At 32.1% G+C, this 17125-nt stretch overlaps 1 protein-coding gene across 1 annotated transcript; it reads left to right on the top strand.

Moving 5' to 3' along the window:
- Positions 1 to 13243: 13243 nt before the first annotated feature.
- Positions 13244 to 14656, top strand: LOC145587873 (stress-response A/B barrel domain-containing protein At5g22580-like). Its single transcript, XM_081644540.1, has 2 exons — positions 13244 to 13434; positions 14194 to 14656. Exons 1-2 carry the CDS (start codon positions 13316 to 13318, stop codon positions 14423 to 14425), a joined length of 351 nt encoding a protein of 116 aa, XP_081500666.1. The 5' UTR covers positions 13244 to 13315; the 3' UTR covers positions 14426 to 14656.
- The last annotated feature ends 2469 nt before the right edge of the window (positions 14657 to 17125 follow it).

Below are 17125 nucleotides of genomic sequence, written 5' to 3'. Positions count from 1 at the left end.
CCCAAAAAAGGCAATTTTATGTAAATTTCACTTAATTTTGTTTTAATTTATATGATTATCATTTAATTTTGTTTGAATATTATTCGTTACTCTAATTGTTCGAAATTTTTTTATTGGAATTGTCAAAAAAAATTAGTGAAATCAAACGGATATCTTATGTTCACATTCTGAAATGCATATGTTCATATTTTGAATTCTTATGTTCATATTTTGAATACTTATGTTCACTTTCTAAAACGCATATGTTCACTTTCTTTAATGCTTATGTTCATATTTTGAATCCTTTTGTAAACTTTCTGAAATGCATATATTCACTTTCTAAATCCATATGTTCATATTTTTTATGTGTATGTTCACATTTTGAAATGCTTAATTATGTTCATACGCATTCAAAAATGAACCAATACATATGTTCATATTTTGAATGCTTTTGTCCATTTTTCAAAATGCATATGTTCATATTTTTAATACTTATAATGCATATGTTTCATAATCATATTATTTTTTATTTCTTCAATTTTTATGTTCATAATTAAATGTCTTATATTCATAATAATATTTTATATATATATGTTCATAATGTAAATATTCATAGTAAATATTTGTTATTCATGAAATATTCTCATTAAGTCTGTTTATACATATATTCTCTTTCTTAAATGCATATGTTCATATTTTTTACGCATATGTTCACCTTTTAAATGCTTATATTTACTTCAAGGAAACCAATGCTTACGTTCATATTTTGAATTGTTATGTTTACTTTCTGAAATGCATATGTTCATATTTTTTATGCCTATGTTCACTTTCTAAAAAGCTAATGTTCACATTTAAGGGAACCTATGCATATGTTCATATTTTGCATGATTATGTTCATTGATTAAAAAAAGTGCAGAAAATCAGATGAAATTCATACACAGAGGAAATTGATCGAAGCTAAAAAAATTCAATTCATATGAATTCAAAAAATCAGATAAACTTAATCAATTGAAATTAAGCACAAATTCACCACATAATAAATTCAATTGAAACAAAAGAGAGAGAGAGAAAAAAAAATAATAATAATAATAACCAGAGGAGAGAGAAATTAAAGAAGGAAGGAGAAAAAACATAGGAAAAGAAAATCATAATGAAATTTTTGATCGAAAATTTTGATGAGAATTAGGAAAGAAAAGAGAAGAGAGAGAATTGGGAAGAAGTAAACCAAAAATTGATGATTGAAAAGAGAAGAGAAAAAATTGGGAAGAAGGAAATGTGTTAGCGCGAAGAACGTTGATCGAATTCAGAAGAACAAGACTGCATTTTACTGCATTTCATTCAGTGAAACATGCGTTTTGGGTTGTTGCATCTACCTCTACATGCACAAGCATGCAGCTAAGTATATGCGACATGGACAAGGTTGTGCTTTACAGGGATTTGGGCCCACATGCCAGCCCATGGGTCAGGTTTGATGTGCTAGCCCATGGGCAACAACTGGACTTAAGTAGGCTTAAAAATGAATGGTGGGTTAGCTGTCCCACGTCCAAAAAAAAAAAAACCTAGACCTAAGCTTGGCACTAGACCCAACCCTATAAGAGAAGAGCGATTTTATTTTTTACCATGGGTCTGGGCTTCATTGTTGTTCAGATTCATTTTTTACCAGGGACAGGACTAGAATCATTTAGTTTGCTTTAGTGTGGTTCAAGTTCAAAATAAGATTTAGATCGGACTCTGCACATTATTAGTGGTTCTTATCAAATAAAAGAGTGTTGTAATTAAACAAAAATAAATGAAAAAGAAAACTAAATTTTTAGTTAATCAAAAACTAAGAAACAAAAATGGATGAAAAAAAATGTAATTAATCAAAAGCTAAGGGAGTATAAACTATAAAGTATTTATCAACAAATGGAATTGTTACAGTATACTTGAAACAATTTTTATACGAAAGCGTTGCATCAAAAAAAATAAGAGGGTCCCGTCAAAAAAAAAAAAAAAAAAAAAAAGAGGGTACCCCAATTAATATTAGAGATTAACATTTTATTTTATCTCCTTACATAACGCTATTCATTGATTTTTGTATTATTTTATTATTTTAATTTTATTATTTAAAAAATAAAAGAAAATAATTAAATTGTAGTAGGATATAAAAATTACACTCAAATGGGTCAGTCTTTTAAGGTTTGCTAGTAGCCCCTGTTATGCCTTTGACTTTTTGGGTCATTGGCTCCAGAAAGCAACACAAGACTTACGTAGCTTGCGGATGGAGTCTTGCAGAGAGTCATGCAGCAGCATAAAAAAATAGTACTCGTTCAGCTAAAATATGTTACACGAAATATCAAATAAATTTGTCCTGAAATATCAAATAAATTTGTCCTTGTTAAGAGTTAATTAATTTAGTCAAGGTGTGAATGTCCACACTCCAATTTCTTCATTACATTTAATGTAGTAGCCAACCCTAATTGCCACCCTCTAAGGTTATAGCCCACAATGTAATAGTGGTTTTTACTACTATAAATAGCCATGTAATTTCACTTGTATGACACACAAAATATTACCAAGAGTAATACATAAAAGAAGTAATACTTCTCTTATTACCTCCTTCTCATAATCCTCTAATTTCTATATATTTCATAACACGTTATCAGCACCATCTTCAATCAGGTATACTTATACCGATTATCCAATTTTTACAAAGATTCAATTTCTTTCACAAAATATATTTTGAGGAGTATGCTCTATAGTTGCCCATATGGGATCCTCTATACCAGAAACTCACAATATATTTCTCCACAAAATTACTCCACATAATTAGCCATGTTGATTAAAAATGAGGATATCAATACATACCTTATTTATGATACTTAGTTTGGTAACTCTCATGCATGGTTATAGAAAGTAATATATAATTACTTTCGCATGTGGAAATATTTGTTGTATGCATGTTAATAGAGTAAATTTCATGGTCACACAAATCATGTTTATACTTACTTACTTGTGCATAATTACTAAAATGAAAAAAAATGATGCAGCCTTTATATTTATTTAATTTTTAGATTACACACTTTTATGTTTCTTTCAGTTTTCGAACCCTTGACCTCACGAATAGATTAGGGTTCTCGGACCACTACGGCTTGCATCCCAGTGTGATACTTATTTACGTTTGTAAATATTAATAGTTTGATTACGATTATTTTACCAGTCTACTAGAACATTGTATGATATTTTTACAGTAGTGTAAAGCTGAAACGGATAATTTACCCCCCTATAAAAGGCGGATTACACCCCCTTATTTCACCATACAAACCTTATCCCCCCCTTAAACTTTACCCAAATTATCTCCTCTTCTTCTTCCTCCATCTACACCGGTCACACACCATGTTCCCCGTCGACAACCAACAACCACCACACCCCTTTACCTTTGAAGAAGATTTAAGGAAATTAAAACTATATTTAGTTTTAATTATGGCCCTAGTAGTTTTATTAATGGCAATGATGATTTTCATCATTTTACATAAGTAGCGCTCGGTTTTTCGACAAAGGGAATTCATGCATGTAATCTCCGTAGTACTTCAAGTTTTTTTGTCTTCTAGGTAGATTATAAGTGCATTTTGTTATAATAAATGTTTCTTTTGTCTTATCATTAATGTATGTCATTAATATTATTATTATTATTATTATTATTATTATTATTATTATTGTTGTTGTTGTTGTTGTCGGTGATATAGTAATAGTAGTAGTATTTATTGTTATTGTTATTATTATCATTGTTATTGTTATATTTGTTGTTGTCGTTGTTTAACTAACGTAATTATCATGTTTAATTTTAGCTTAACTTTATGTAAATCATAATAATAACCCAAGGGGGAGAAGCAAATATGTTTTAAATGGATTATTATTATGATTATAATTTGATTAATTTAATTATCACTTGCTTAATTGGCTTAATAATAATTACCTATTTGATTGTAATTAAAATGAGAGACTTGATGAAAAGACAATTTGACGTATTAGACTTGTCCGGACATAATTATCTTGAATGGACAGTTGATGCCCAAATGAATTTGAAGGCTCAGGGATTGGAACATACAATCAAAGAAATTACCATCACAGGAAACGAAAAAGATGCCCCTGCTCAAGTTAAAGTTCCAACTGATCAAGAGAAAGCAAAAGCTATAGTTCTCTTAAGGCATCATTTACATAACAGTTTGAAAACTGAGTATTTAATGGTGGAAAATCCCAGAGAACTATGGGATAGCCTGAAAGGAAGATATGACCACCATAAAAGGGTACTCCTTCCTTCAGCACAATTTGAGTGGACAAACCTGAGATTTCAGGACTTTAAATCTGTCAGTGATTATAATTCATCACTATATAAAATCGTATCAATATTGAGATATTGTGATCAACCAGTCACTGAAGTGCAAATGATAGAGAAAACACTCTCTACATTCCATGCTAACAACATTGTATTGCAACAGCAATACCGTGAAAGAGGCTTTGCAAAATATTCTGAGCTTATTTCTACATTATTGGTTGCTGAAAAGAATAATGATCTTCTGTTGAAGAATCACAACCTAAGACCAACTGGGTCTCAAGCATTCAATGAAACAAATGCTGTAGAAAGCTCAAATCCACCCGAGACAAATGTTGCTCATAGAGGTGGACGTGGAAAATATAATAATCGTGGCAGAGGTCGTGGAAATTTCCGCGGACGTGGCCGTGGACGTGGTTATGGCCGTGGTAGAGGCCAATTTCCCCCTAGAAACAACACTCAAAGGGGGCATCAACAAGGAAACAAAAATCAAGCCACCACAAAAGGAAAAGACACATGTTATAGATGTGGCATGACTGGACATTGGGGACGTACTTGTCGTACGACCAAACATCTGGTAGAACTATACCAAGCTTCCATTAAAGGGAAAGAAAAACATGCCGAAACAAATTATGTTAATGAAGAAAATGTCCCTGGAATTAGCCTTGATGTGTCTGATTTCCACATAGACAATGGTGAAGCTGGTGGTGAATTTATCTTTGGAGAGAATAATCATGTTTAGATAATTCATCAATTACTATGATATGTATTATGTTTTCATTATGTACTTTTCTTATATGTTTTTTTTTTCATGTTCAAGTTATGTACTCTTAATTTTTCATCATTAATAAAGTAAGTCCAGTTAAATTATCTTAAACTAATCTTATACTTATTATTTTATGAAGATATGGATCTGCCCGAAGTTGGTTCCAAATTTCAATGCCTTTTGGATAGTGGAACAACACACACTATTCTGAAGGATAGAAAATATTTTTTAAAGTTAAAATTATTTCAAGCAAATGTTAATACCATTTCTGGGTCAGCCAAGCTAATAGAAGGTTATGGAAAAGCTTGCATAATACTCCCAAATGGAACAAAATTAATCATTATTGACGCTTTATATTCGAGTAAATCTCGAAGAAATCTTATAAGTTTTAAAGATGTGCGTCAAAATGGTTTTCATTTAGAAACAATGATAGTGGATCAAAAGGAATATTTATGCCTCACGGCAGAAAAACATGGCAAGAAACATGTGTATGAGAAATTGCCAGCATATTCTTCAGGGTTATATCATATAGATATACGACCAGTTGAAATAAATTCGATATCTAACCAGAAGTTAGATAATAAGAATCTGCTAAATTTATGGCATGATCGTTTGGGTCATCCTGGTACAGGAATGATGCACAAGATTATAGCAAATTCAGTAGGACATTCAATTAGGAATGTTAAAATCCCTCGATCAGATGAATTAACATGCTCTGCATGTTCACTTGGCAAATTAATAATAAGACCATCTATGAACAAAATTGCTACTGAATCTCCAACATTTTTAGAGAGGATTCAAGGAGACATTTGTGGACCAATTAATCCTGCATGTGGACCATTCCGATATTTTATGGTATTAATTGATGCCTCAACTCGATGGTCACATGTAAGTCTCTTATCCAGTAGAAATGTTGCTTTTGCAAAACCCCTTGCTCAAATTATTAAACTAAGAGCACAATTTCCAGACCATACAATAAAAAGAATAAGGCTTGACAATGCTGGGGAATTTACATCCCAAACATTTAATGATTATTGCATGTCGATTGGAATTGTTGTAGAACATCCAGTAGCTCATGTTCATACACAAAATGGACTTGCTGAGTCATTAATTAAGAGACTACAATTGATTGCAAGGCCATTATTGATGAGATCAAAATTGCCTTCATCTGCTTGGGGTCATGCCATAATATATGCGGCAACTCTAATTAGGTTGAGACCAACTGCTTATCATAAGTTCTCACCACTACAATTAGTTTTTGGTCGAGAACCTAATGTCTCACATCTAAAATTTTTTGGTTGTGCGGTGTATGTTCCTATTGCTCCACCCCAACGAACAAAGATGGGTCCACAAAGAAGGCTGGGAATTTATGTTGGGTTTGAATCACCCTCCATAATTAAATATCTTGAACCAATGACCGGTGATTTATTTACGGCCAGATTTGCCGACTGTCATTTCAATGAGACAGTATTCCCAGCCTTAGGGGGAGAGAAAGTGGACCCACGAAAGAAAGAAATAGAAATCATTTGGAATGCAACATAATTGTCAATGTTTGATCCACGAACAAATATGTGTGAACAAGAAGTTCAGAAAATTGTTCATTTACAAAGCATTGCAAATCAGCTGCCTGATGCATTTATAGATGCAAAGAAAGTGACAAAATCACATATACCAGCTGAAAATGCCCCTGCACGAATTGAAATTCCTTCTGGTGATAAGATCATTGAAAATGAATCTCTAGCACGCCGAAAGCGTGGAAGACCACTTGGTTCAAAAGACTCTAAACCAAGAAAATTAAAAAGACCTGATGAGATCAACAACATTCCCCTTACGGAAGGTCAAGAAAGACAAAGTACAGATGAGAATAGAGAAAAAGTTGATAATCCGAAATGGGATGAACAAGATGACCATGACATCGATAACAATGAAACTTCAATAAACTTTGTTTCTACCAGGAATTATTGGAATAGAAATGATGTTATCGTAAATGAAATATTTGCATATTCCATTGCAATTGAAATGACATCTGACGAAAATGATGGTGAACCAAGAACAGTGGAAGAATGTCGTTGCAGGCATGATTGGCCAAAATGGAAAGAGGCAATGCAGACAGAGTTAAAGTCACTCGAAAAACGAGAAGTGTTTGGAAAAATAACCCTTACACCAGAAGGTGTAAAGCCAGTTGGATACAAGTGGGTATTTGTGAGAAAACGAAATGAGAAAAATGAAATTGTAAGATACAAGGCAAGACTTGTAGCCCAAGGTTTTTCTCAAATTCCAGGGATTGATTATGAGGAGACATATTCTCCCGTAGTTGATGCAACTACGTTAAGATTTCTGGTAAGCTTGACAGTCTCAGAAGGACTAAAGATGCGATTAATGGATGTAGTAACCGCATATTTATATGGGTCACTCGATACAGATATTTATATGAAAGTCCCAGATGGACTAAAATTACCAGAAAACCACAAGCCTAGACATTTACTTTCCATAAAATTAAAAAGGTCACTTTATGGATTGAAACAGTCTGGGAGGATGTGGTATAATCGTCTTAGTGAATACCTTATGAAAGAAGGGTTCAAGAATAATCAAATCAGTCCTTGTGTTTTCATTAAGAGATCACAATCAGGGTTTGCAATTGTTGCAGTTTATGTTGATGACTTGAATATCATTGGAACCCCAAATGAACTTGAAAGAACTGCAAAATACTTGATGAAAGAATTTGAGATGAAAGACCTTGGACAAACTAAATTTTGTCTTGGATTGCAAATTGAGCACTTAAATAATGGTATTTTTGTCCATCAGTCTAACTACACCGAAAGAGTGTTAAAACGTTTTTTTCATGGACAAAGCGACCCCAACAAACACCCCGATGATTGTTCGGTCTTTGACTATGAAATATGTTCCATTTAGACCTCGAGAGGAAAACGAGGATGTCCTTGGTCCTGAAGTACCATATCTAAGTGAAATTGGGGCTCTAATGTATCTAGCTAACAATACTAGACCAGACATAGCTTTTTCTGTGAATTTGTTAGCCAGGTTTAGCAACGCACCAACGAAGAGACACTGGAAAGGAGTAAGACACTTACTACGATATCTACGAGGAACAAAAGATCTTGGTTTGTTTTATCAATCAAGGCAAGATGCCACCCTCATCGGATATGCAGATGCTGGATATCTATCAGACCCACAAAACGCCAAGTCACAAACTGGATATCTGTTCACCTATGGTGGAACTGCAATTTCTTGGAAATCAACAAAGCAAACCTTAACTGCGACATCATCAAATCATGCTGAGTTGATTGCCCTTTATGAAGCAGGACGTGAGTGTGTATGGCTAAGGTCAATGATCGGCAATATCCAAGAAGAATATGGGATGAAAAAAGTAACTGAAAGTCCAACCATCATTTACGAAGACAATACTGCATGTATCGCACAAGTAACTGAAGGATATATTAAAGGTGATAGGACTAAACATATATCCCCAAAACTATTCTTTACACACGATTTGCAGAAGGAAGGGAAGATAAATGTCCAACAGATCCAATCATCTGATAATCTTGCAGACTTGTTTACAAAGTCCCTACCTTCGAAGAGTGTTGAGCGGTTGGTCCACAAGATTGGGATGCGTCGTCTTCATAAACTATGTTAAAATCAGGGGGAGCATTATATGCACTGCACTCTTTTTCCCTTCGATCAGGTTTTTATCCCAATGGGTTTTTCCTGACAAGGTTTTTAATGAGGCAGTACACTAAAGCATATAGTAATATATTGTTGTACTCTTTTCCCTTAGCTATGGCTTTTATCCTAAAGGGTTTTACCTAGCAAGGTTTTAACGAGGCAACATACATCCTATTCTGTATGGACATTCAAGGGGGAGTGTTAAGAGTTAATTAATTTAGTCAAGGTGTGAATGTCCACACTCCAATTTCTTCATTACATTTAATGTAGTAGCCAACCCTAATTGCCACCCTCTAAGGTTATAGCCCACAATGTAATAGTGGTTTTTACTACTATAAATAGCCATGTAATTTCACTTGTATGACACACAAAATATTACCAAGAGTAATACATAAAAGAAGTAATACTTCTCTTATTACCTCCTTCTCATAATCCTCTAATTTCTATATATTTCATAACAGTCCTTAGTTTATGTACATAACTGGAAATTTCGCAAACTCTGAAATCAAGTCGCCTCACACGTGGGATGTCCGATCCAGCGCCCAACCCTCTCTATTCTTGCAGGCATCACCATTCACCACTACCTTTCCACTGTTCACATTGTACGAATCGTAGGACCTAGGTTACGGGTTCAATCTCCAATTATACTTCCTCTATTTTTTAATATTTACTCCACTTTTCTTTTTCGGTTATTTTTAAATACTTATTTTATTTCTTTATTTGGAATGTTATTACAATATTTAATTCATTTCTCTCACCTAGTGGACTCAACATAAATCATATTTTATTAATTTCATATTCTCTCTCCTCTAATTCTCTCCACTACTTTTGTTTTTTACAATTTTTTATTCTTCCACCTACCCCACTACCTTTATATTTTATTATTTTCTCCAATTTCTCTTAAAACTCCGCGCATAGAGAGATGGAGCAAGTATTTAGAAACGAGGGAGTAACGATTTGAAGATGGGGATCCCTTATTCTCGACCCTCTCATTTTAAAGTGTTGTTTGATCTATAAACACTTGATCACAAAATTCGCTTCTTTTTCTTGCAATTTAAAAAACAAAATATTTTGATGCTTAATTCAAACAACTAAAAAAGTACTCTATATGAGTATAGTGATTAATTTCCAAAAAAAATATTTCTTCTTTTTAATTTGTTTACTTTTCATCCCTTTTCAACGTCGGTATCAAATAATCCCTCCATTATTAAATACCTGCTCCATTTCTATTTTTTGCACTTTTCATTTATTTAACTTTGACTATTGTTTGTAATTTATACAGAAAAAATATACTCTTATAGTTACTTGTTAGAATCATCTTAATGAATAGATTATTAATTTTCAATTGTTAAAATTTATACTTATTGATAATTAAAGATATTATTAATAAAAAAAAACTAGTATCGGCATATGTACCCAAAAGATTTAGAACAATCAAGTATTTAAAAATGGATAGAGAGAGTATTCCATAATTAGTCGTCTAGTCAAAGTTAGCAAATATAGTAGGGGTAGAAATGAGTTGAAATATATAGCTAAGTAAAAACTTGTTCAAAAAGCAAATTATTGAACAAACTTGAACTAGTTTAAGGCTTGTTTGACTACTCTCTGTATCCCTTTATGTTTTTACGGTTGTACCATATGAGTATATGACTCATAAAGCTTTTATATTAAATGGGTCATGGTGCAAATAAAAGGGGACAAAAGGAATACTAAATTAGCTTACATAAACAATTTCGTGTTCGACATATTAGTACTCGCAAACATCTTGTTTATTTTATATTTTGAAATTATAAAATGAAAAATTATGTTTTGAAAATATACCTTACCACCAAAATATATACGGAGTACTTCGTACAATATAGTAGTATATACTTCCTCTGTTTTTTTTAATATATATATATATATATATATATATATATATATATATATATATATATATATATATATATATATATATATATATAAAAGTTAGAGTCAAATTTACACATTTGCAAAGACACAAGTCACACGACTTTGACCATCAATATTTTTAATGAGAGATTAATAAAAATTATGAAAAAATTAATTTATAAAATTAGACATTATGACAAATCCAATAACATATTATAGATCATATTTATATATTATATATTGGTAAAAAAAAATTAAGTCACTGATAATATATATATATATATATATATATATATATATATATATATATATATATATATATATATATATATTGGAAAATGTCAACTCTAGTTTTTTTTTTTTTTTAAAAAAGAAAGAAATAAGGATGGAGTACAGTATAGCTTAATTATGCACTACTTGTGGATGCATTCAACTACCTCTGTCCCTAATTGTTTGCTCTAAATCATAAATTCACTTTATTAAGGCTTTGGGCAAAAAATGGTGCACATGGGTTGACACAAATATCAATGAGGAGAGAGATAGAGAGAGTGCAAGTAGAAAAACAAGCCAAAAGTAGTATGAGACAATCTTTAAAAGATAACTTAAAAAGAAAAGTAGAGCAAATAATTGGAGACAGATGGAGTAGTTTCAAGTTTCAATTGCCTTTCGGTTTTGGGTATGTGAAGTCTGTCAAATCTTTACAGCATATCATTTTAATAAATTCAAAAGACAATCTATTTTTATTCCCCACACGAATGTATAATTTAAATGTACAAAATCACAACAATTATTAATATTCTCAAATCCACAAGAAATGAATTTGAAATAAAAAAAAGATACGAGTAGTACTCTCTAATTTTGTCGGGAAAAGGGTATGTCAGCCACTAAAAAGAAAAATGCCATCGTCATCATATAATCCCTTACAAAAGTTACAATGCCCTAATAAAGTTTTTATTTATTTTTTTAAAATATTTTTTATGACAAAAAATGGTAAAGTCACCCTTAATAACAAAGGTCATCCTATGAAGCCATGACTGTCTAGTGTGTTTCATTGATCCCTTAAAAAAATGCCCCATAACGCGCCTTAAATAAAAAGTAATTCAAATCTATCGTTCCTTTGGGTATGAATGAGGGAACGAATACAAAGCTTGTAATAATCCTTTATCCAATTTGGTTATTTGGATATATTTACAGTCAAGATAAGTCAACTATCCAAGCTTTGGGGTAGTTCTAGGAAATATTCTTTAATAATTTAGTTGATAAGAAGTACTACCTCTGTTACATATTATTTGCAACTTTATGTAACGAAGGTAATACTCATATTGTTCAATAGGACTATCATAGTGTCAAGTGAGAATTAAACCATTACTAGACGTATAATAAATAAAGACCTTTTATTCCTCCTTTGATCATGACTCCTAAATATAATTAAGAATGATGTTCACATGACGTTATTTTGAGGACTGCTGGTGGAGGATTATAGAGTGGAGGGATGATTTGTCCGATCCCTCCATCTACCCCAAGAGTGATCTGGGTTCGATCCTCATTTCATCTCTTCTGTGATAGGAGGGACACCCTCCGTAACTTCCCGTGTAAAAAAAATATAAAATAAAGCCGGTATGACATCCGTACCCCATATAACCATGAATCCATGATACTTGAATTCCAGACTTCCAGAGAGCGTTGAAGAGACACATAACTACAACAACTTTTTTTTTGAAAAAAGGAACAATAAACTCTAGTACTCTACAAAATAATATGCGAGTATTACGATGATGATATAGTAATTTTGATTGAAATAGTAAGAACAAATAATAAAATTATTTCATCATATGACTCTCAATTATGACTTGATTAAATCAAGATAGGATGACAAAGGCCTGACTTCAATTGTAAATACTAAGTATTTATCAATAATTTGAAGTTGTAGTTGTACATTCACGTACATGTATTCTTCGAGCCTTTTTTTTTTTTTTTTTTTCCAATTTATACGTAAAGAAAAATCTATCTAACTAATTAGTAAATCTTTAATAAAGATGTGTTCTATTTATCTGATTTTCACTTATTTAAACTTATTAACTCATATTAATACTTATTTTAGTTGTAATTTATATTTAGATAACACTTATCTGAACTTATTTTTCTTTAATTAAACCTAACTGAACTTATATAAACTTATTACACCTGTATTTCAGTAAAAATAAAATGAACAAAACAGACCTTTAAAATGATGTAATTTTAATTTCAACAGATTTTTATAAGCAACCCCAAACCACGTGCAAAAAAAATCCTAAGACTTTAAGAGTTGGGACACTTCACTGTATTGTTAGGTTTACACAATTGCGTGGGTCTCAAATTCGACAAAAAATAAAAAATACAATCATATGTACCATATTCTAATATTTTGTGTCTGTTTCAGAGTTGCATGTTTTTGTTGGAAAGTTGTTGCCAGCCAAAAATGAGCTTAAATGGGTCATGGGCTAAAGGGTCAATTGTGTCAATAGCCATGTTACAAGGACAGTTCATGATTTTTATTTATTTTTTTTATAATTTTTTTAAAATTATATATATATATATTTTTTATTTGTGTATAAATACAAACTAACTAGGTTAGTTGTTATAGTACCAAAAATATTTCTTGGTGCGTTATATTTTAGAGCTTGAGTTAGTGTGAAGGTAAATTAATCATGGCGGAGTTCAAACATTTGGTGGTGGCAAAGTTTAAGGAAGGAGTTGTTGTGGAAGACATTATCAAAGGCATGAAAGATCTTGTCTCGGATATTGACGCAGTCAAGTCTTTTGAATGGTAAGTTTTTTCCACTATAACTTGCTATTTTTAACATACATTACTTACGTGAATCACTCTATAAATAATACGGAGTACTTTATCGATCCCTAATTTCATTGGGTCGTTTTTACCATATAGTCTTATTAACCAGACAAATGCTAACAAGCATCTCAATCTAGATCGATTGTCAAATTGAGTCATTAAAAAAAAAAAAGTATCTTATTGATCACCAAAATGACATTTTTGATGAGTCTACTTTCTAGTTTCTTTTAAAATTAATTATAGTATACCATTAAGGGCCACTAAGGCCGGGTTGAGGTATAGAGATCAAATTTTATGGGATTCATGTAAGGGATTTCTCTTATCTTCCCCAGTATATGTATACAAGTTTATATTTTTTGAATCTGTGTGATCTTATAAATAAAACTTTTTTTTTTTTGGTCTAATGTTATTAATATCAATAAGTGTAATAATTTTTTAGACTGGTCTAAAATAAATTGATATTAATGTGATTAAATGCACTTAAAATCTATTTTCCTTTACTCAAAAACTCGAAATGAAAATATGGTATAGTATGAGATGGACATACAAGTACTACTCCCTCCGTCTTTGAAAATCAATCATGTTTAGATAGTGATTGTCTTACAAAAAGGTCACTATATATAGATGACTTTCTGAGATGGATTTGAAGTTGTAGTTTTCTAAATATTATGAAATTCTCTAAATAATTACATTGGGTGGTAAATTTAATTTGGTAAATGCATACATAATGTGTAGGGGACAAGATTTGGAGAGCTATGAAATGCTTAGGCAAGGGTTTACACACTCATTCTTGATGGCATTCAACAACAAAGAAGATTACACTGCATTCTTGGCTCATCCTAAGCATGTTGAGTTTTCAACCACATTTTCTGTAGCAATTGACAAGGTCATCTTGCTAGATTTTCCTATTGTCCTTGCCAAGCCCATCAAGCCATCGGAAACCGCCGCGGCCGAGCCATCGGCTTAATTAGGCAACACCCACTACCGTCACCACCACCGGAAGCTGAAGCTTAATTAGACATAAAGATGTCGTTCAGATCAATCCAAGTAATTAATGTGTTGTTTCAAGTGGGATTATTCAGATGTTTTTTGTTTGTTTGTTTGTAATGTTTTAATCTTACATCATTAGATCGATGTGAGATTTAATTTGCATGGTATAATGACATGCATTCCCTTTCATGTTTACCATTATAATGCAGGCATATGATAATTTATCATGTTTTTTGTACGACTTTTTACTTTTGTTTTGCCTTTTAGCTTTATGTTATGATAATCATGTATGGCTCCCTTCTATGTACGTTGTTGGTCTCTTTCAGGGCCTGTTCTGACTGGACTGAACTGAGCTGAGATGAAGTGAACTGAACTGAGATGAACTGAATTGAATATTTTATGAGAAAAGAAAATTAAGAAGTGAATTGAACTGAAAATAATTTGAAGAGAACATGCCCTTAATCCGTCTTATTGTTTAACAGTTGAATACGTGACTACTCCCGTCCCTTAAAGTGAATTTTTATTCAACTTATCAAAAGTTAACATTAGTAGTTTGCTTTAAAATAATAATAATAATAATAATAATAATAATAATAATAATAATAATAATAATAATAATACTCCTTTTGTGTTTCAATAAGTAGGGGTGTCAATCGGTTTTGCGGTTCGATTTTTGGTTCGGTTTATCGGTTTTCGGTTTACAACGGATCGGTTTTTAACGGGTTGGAATTATTATCGGGTCAGTTCGGGTCGGTTTTAAATAATTTCGGGTCGGTTCGGTTAGGTCTGTTTTTATTATAGTTTCTTTTCGGGTCGGATTCTAATCGGGTCGGGTTATAATTGGTTCGGGTCATAATCGGTTCGGGTTAAAGTCGGTCGGTTTAAAAATGGTGTTTGTCAGTTTAAAGCGGGTTTTGGGTCAAAACATATCGGGTCCTAATCGGGTCGGGTTGTAATCGGTTTAGGTCATAATTGGCTCGAGTTGAACATAGTCGGTTTGATAACTGATTTTGCCAGTTTTAAACGGGTTACGTTAACGTATATATCCTAGTATATCCTCAACATTCTATAATTAGTTATTCCAATAGATCATACGGAGTATTAATTAGTTGTTTAGCTTTAATTAAGTCCCTTTTCTGTATAAAGATTTTCAGGATCAAATAATAATAACAAATCTAGAGTAAGCTTTTGATTCAGATTTTTTTTAATACAATATAGTGTTCGGCTTTAAGTTACAGGTTGTAAACGATTTGGGTTTATCAGGTTTTTGTCGGGTTTAATCGGTTTCGGTTTACAATGGGTCGGGTTGCTATCGGGTTCGGAAGTACTCGGTTCGGGTTGTTCTCGGTTTCGGGTTGTATCAGTTCTGCTTGATAACGGGTACGGTTCATTAACGGTTCTCAAACATTCGGATCGGTTCAGTTTCAGGTTTAAAAAAATCGGGTCGGGTCGGTTTACGGTTTTAAAATAACAGGTTCATAGCGGTTCGGTTCCTTTTCGGAACAGTTCGAAACAGTTCGGATTCACCAGTTCGGGTCGGTTTTTGACAGCTCTATCAATAAGTATTACATTTACTAAACACGGCCGACCGGCCATATTTTAATAAGTGGTTACATTTTTTTTAACAAAAAGCTACTTTTTAATAATTATATACTACGTATTTCTCCTCTTATGGTCCCTAGCTAAACCTATTACTGCTTTTTTCTATTATTTATTTCCTCTCATGTTCATTATTTTTCAATAAACTATATTAACTCCACTATCTTTAATTTAATTTTTTATATTCCAACTACCCCACTTACCTCTTATTTTACACAAATTTTTATATGTGGTTTGGATTACCCGAGTTACTCAATTAGGGGTTACTTGAGGGGTCAGTTAAGAGTTACTCGAGGGGTTACATACTTGAGGGGTTTGGTCATGAGTTAATTGAGGGGTTACTCGGTCAGGGGTTATTTGGGGGTTATTCAGTCAGGAATTACTGATTTAGAGTTAGCTGACCACACAAAAAACTCTACTTATTTTATTTAAGTCAATTAAATTGTCTAAAATTATGTATCGGTCAAAGTGTAACACTTATTAAAGTACTAAGGGGCTGTTCACATTTATTGAACTGAGCTGGACTGAACTAAACTGATTGGATATGAACTAAACTGATTAGAGCTGAACTGAACTGAACTAAACCAAATTGAATAGAGCTAAAATGAATATTTTATGAGAGAAGGAAATTCGGAGCTGAATTGAACTGAACTGAACTGAATTGAACTGAACTGATTGGAGCTGAAGTGAACTGAATTGAAATTAAGCTGAAGTGAACATGCCCTAAAGGAGTACTTGTAGTTTCTTTCAATAAAAAAAAGTTATATTGACTAAAGTGATACATTTAAGGGTAGTAAAGAAAGTACTATCTCCGTTGAGTATTAGTTGCAATTTTGAAATATTTTATATTTTACAAATAATACCCCAAAATTGCAACTAATATTTAAGAGAGGTAGTAATAAGAAACTGTGATGACCTTGGTATCAAATTGACAATATTTAAATTAAACGACAGAAGAAATAACAAGGAAATTGTTGGCAGTAATATAATGGAGCTTGTAGTTTCTATCCAACTTTTAATAACCCTAATAGAGATGGAAAATGCTGAATAGTAAAATTCAAATTAACACTTTACCTCG

Source organism: Chenopodium album, chromosome 17 (genome assembly GCF_948465745.1).
Source record: "Chenopodium album chromosome 17, dcCheAlbu1.1, whole genome shotgun sequence".
NCBI classification, from domain to species: Eukaryota; Viridiplantae; Streptophyta; class Magnoliopsida; order Caryophyllales; family Amaranthaceae; genus Chenopodium; species Chenopodium album.
This window is presented reverse-complemented; position numbering and strand designations above follow the sequence as displayed.

Coding starts and splice junctions, on each gene's coding strand:
- LOC145587873 (XM_081644540.1), top strand. CDS start 13,316: ATGGCGGAGTTCAAACATTTGGTGGTGGCAAAGTTTAAGGAAGGAGTT. Junction 13,435..14,193: donor GCAGTCAAGTCTTTTGAATG/GTAAGTTTTTTC, acceptor CATAATGTGTAG/GGGACAAGATTTGGAGAGCT.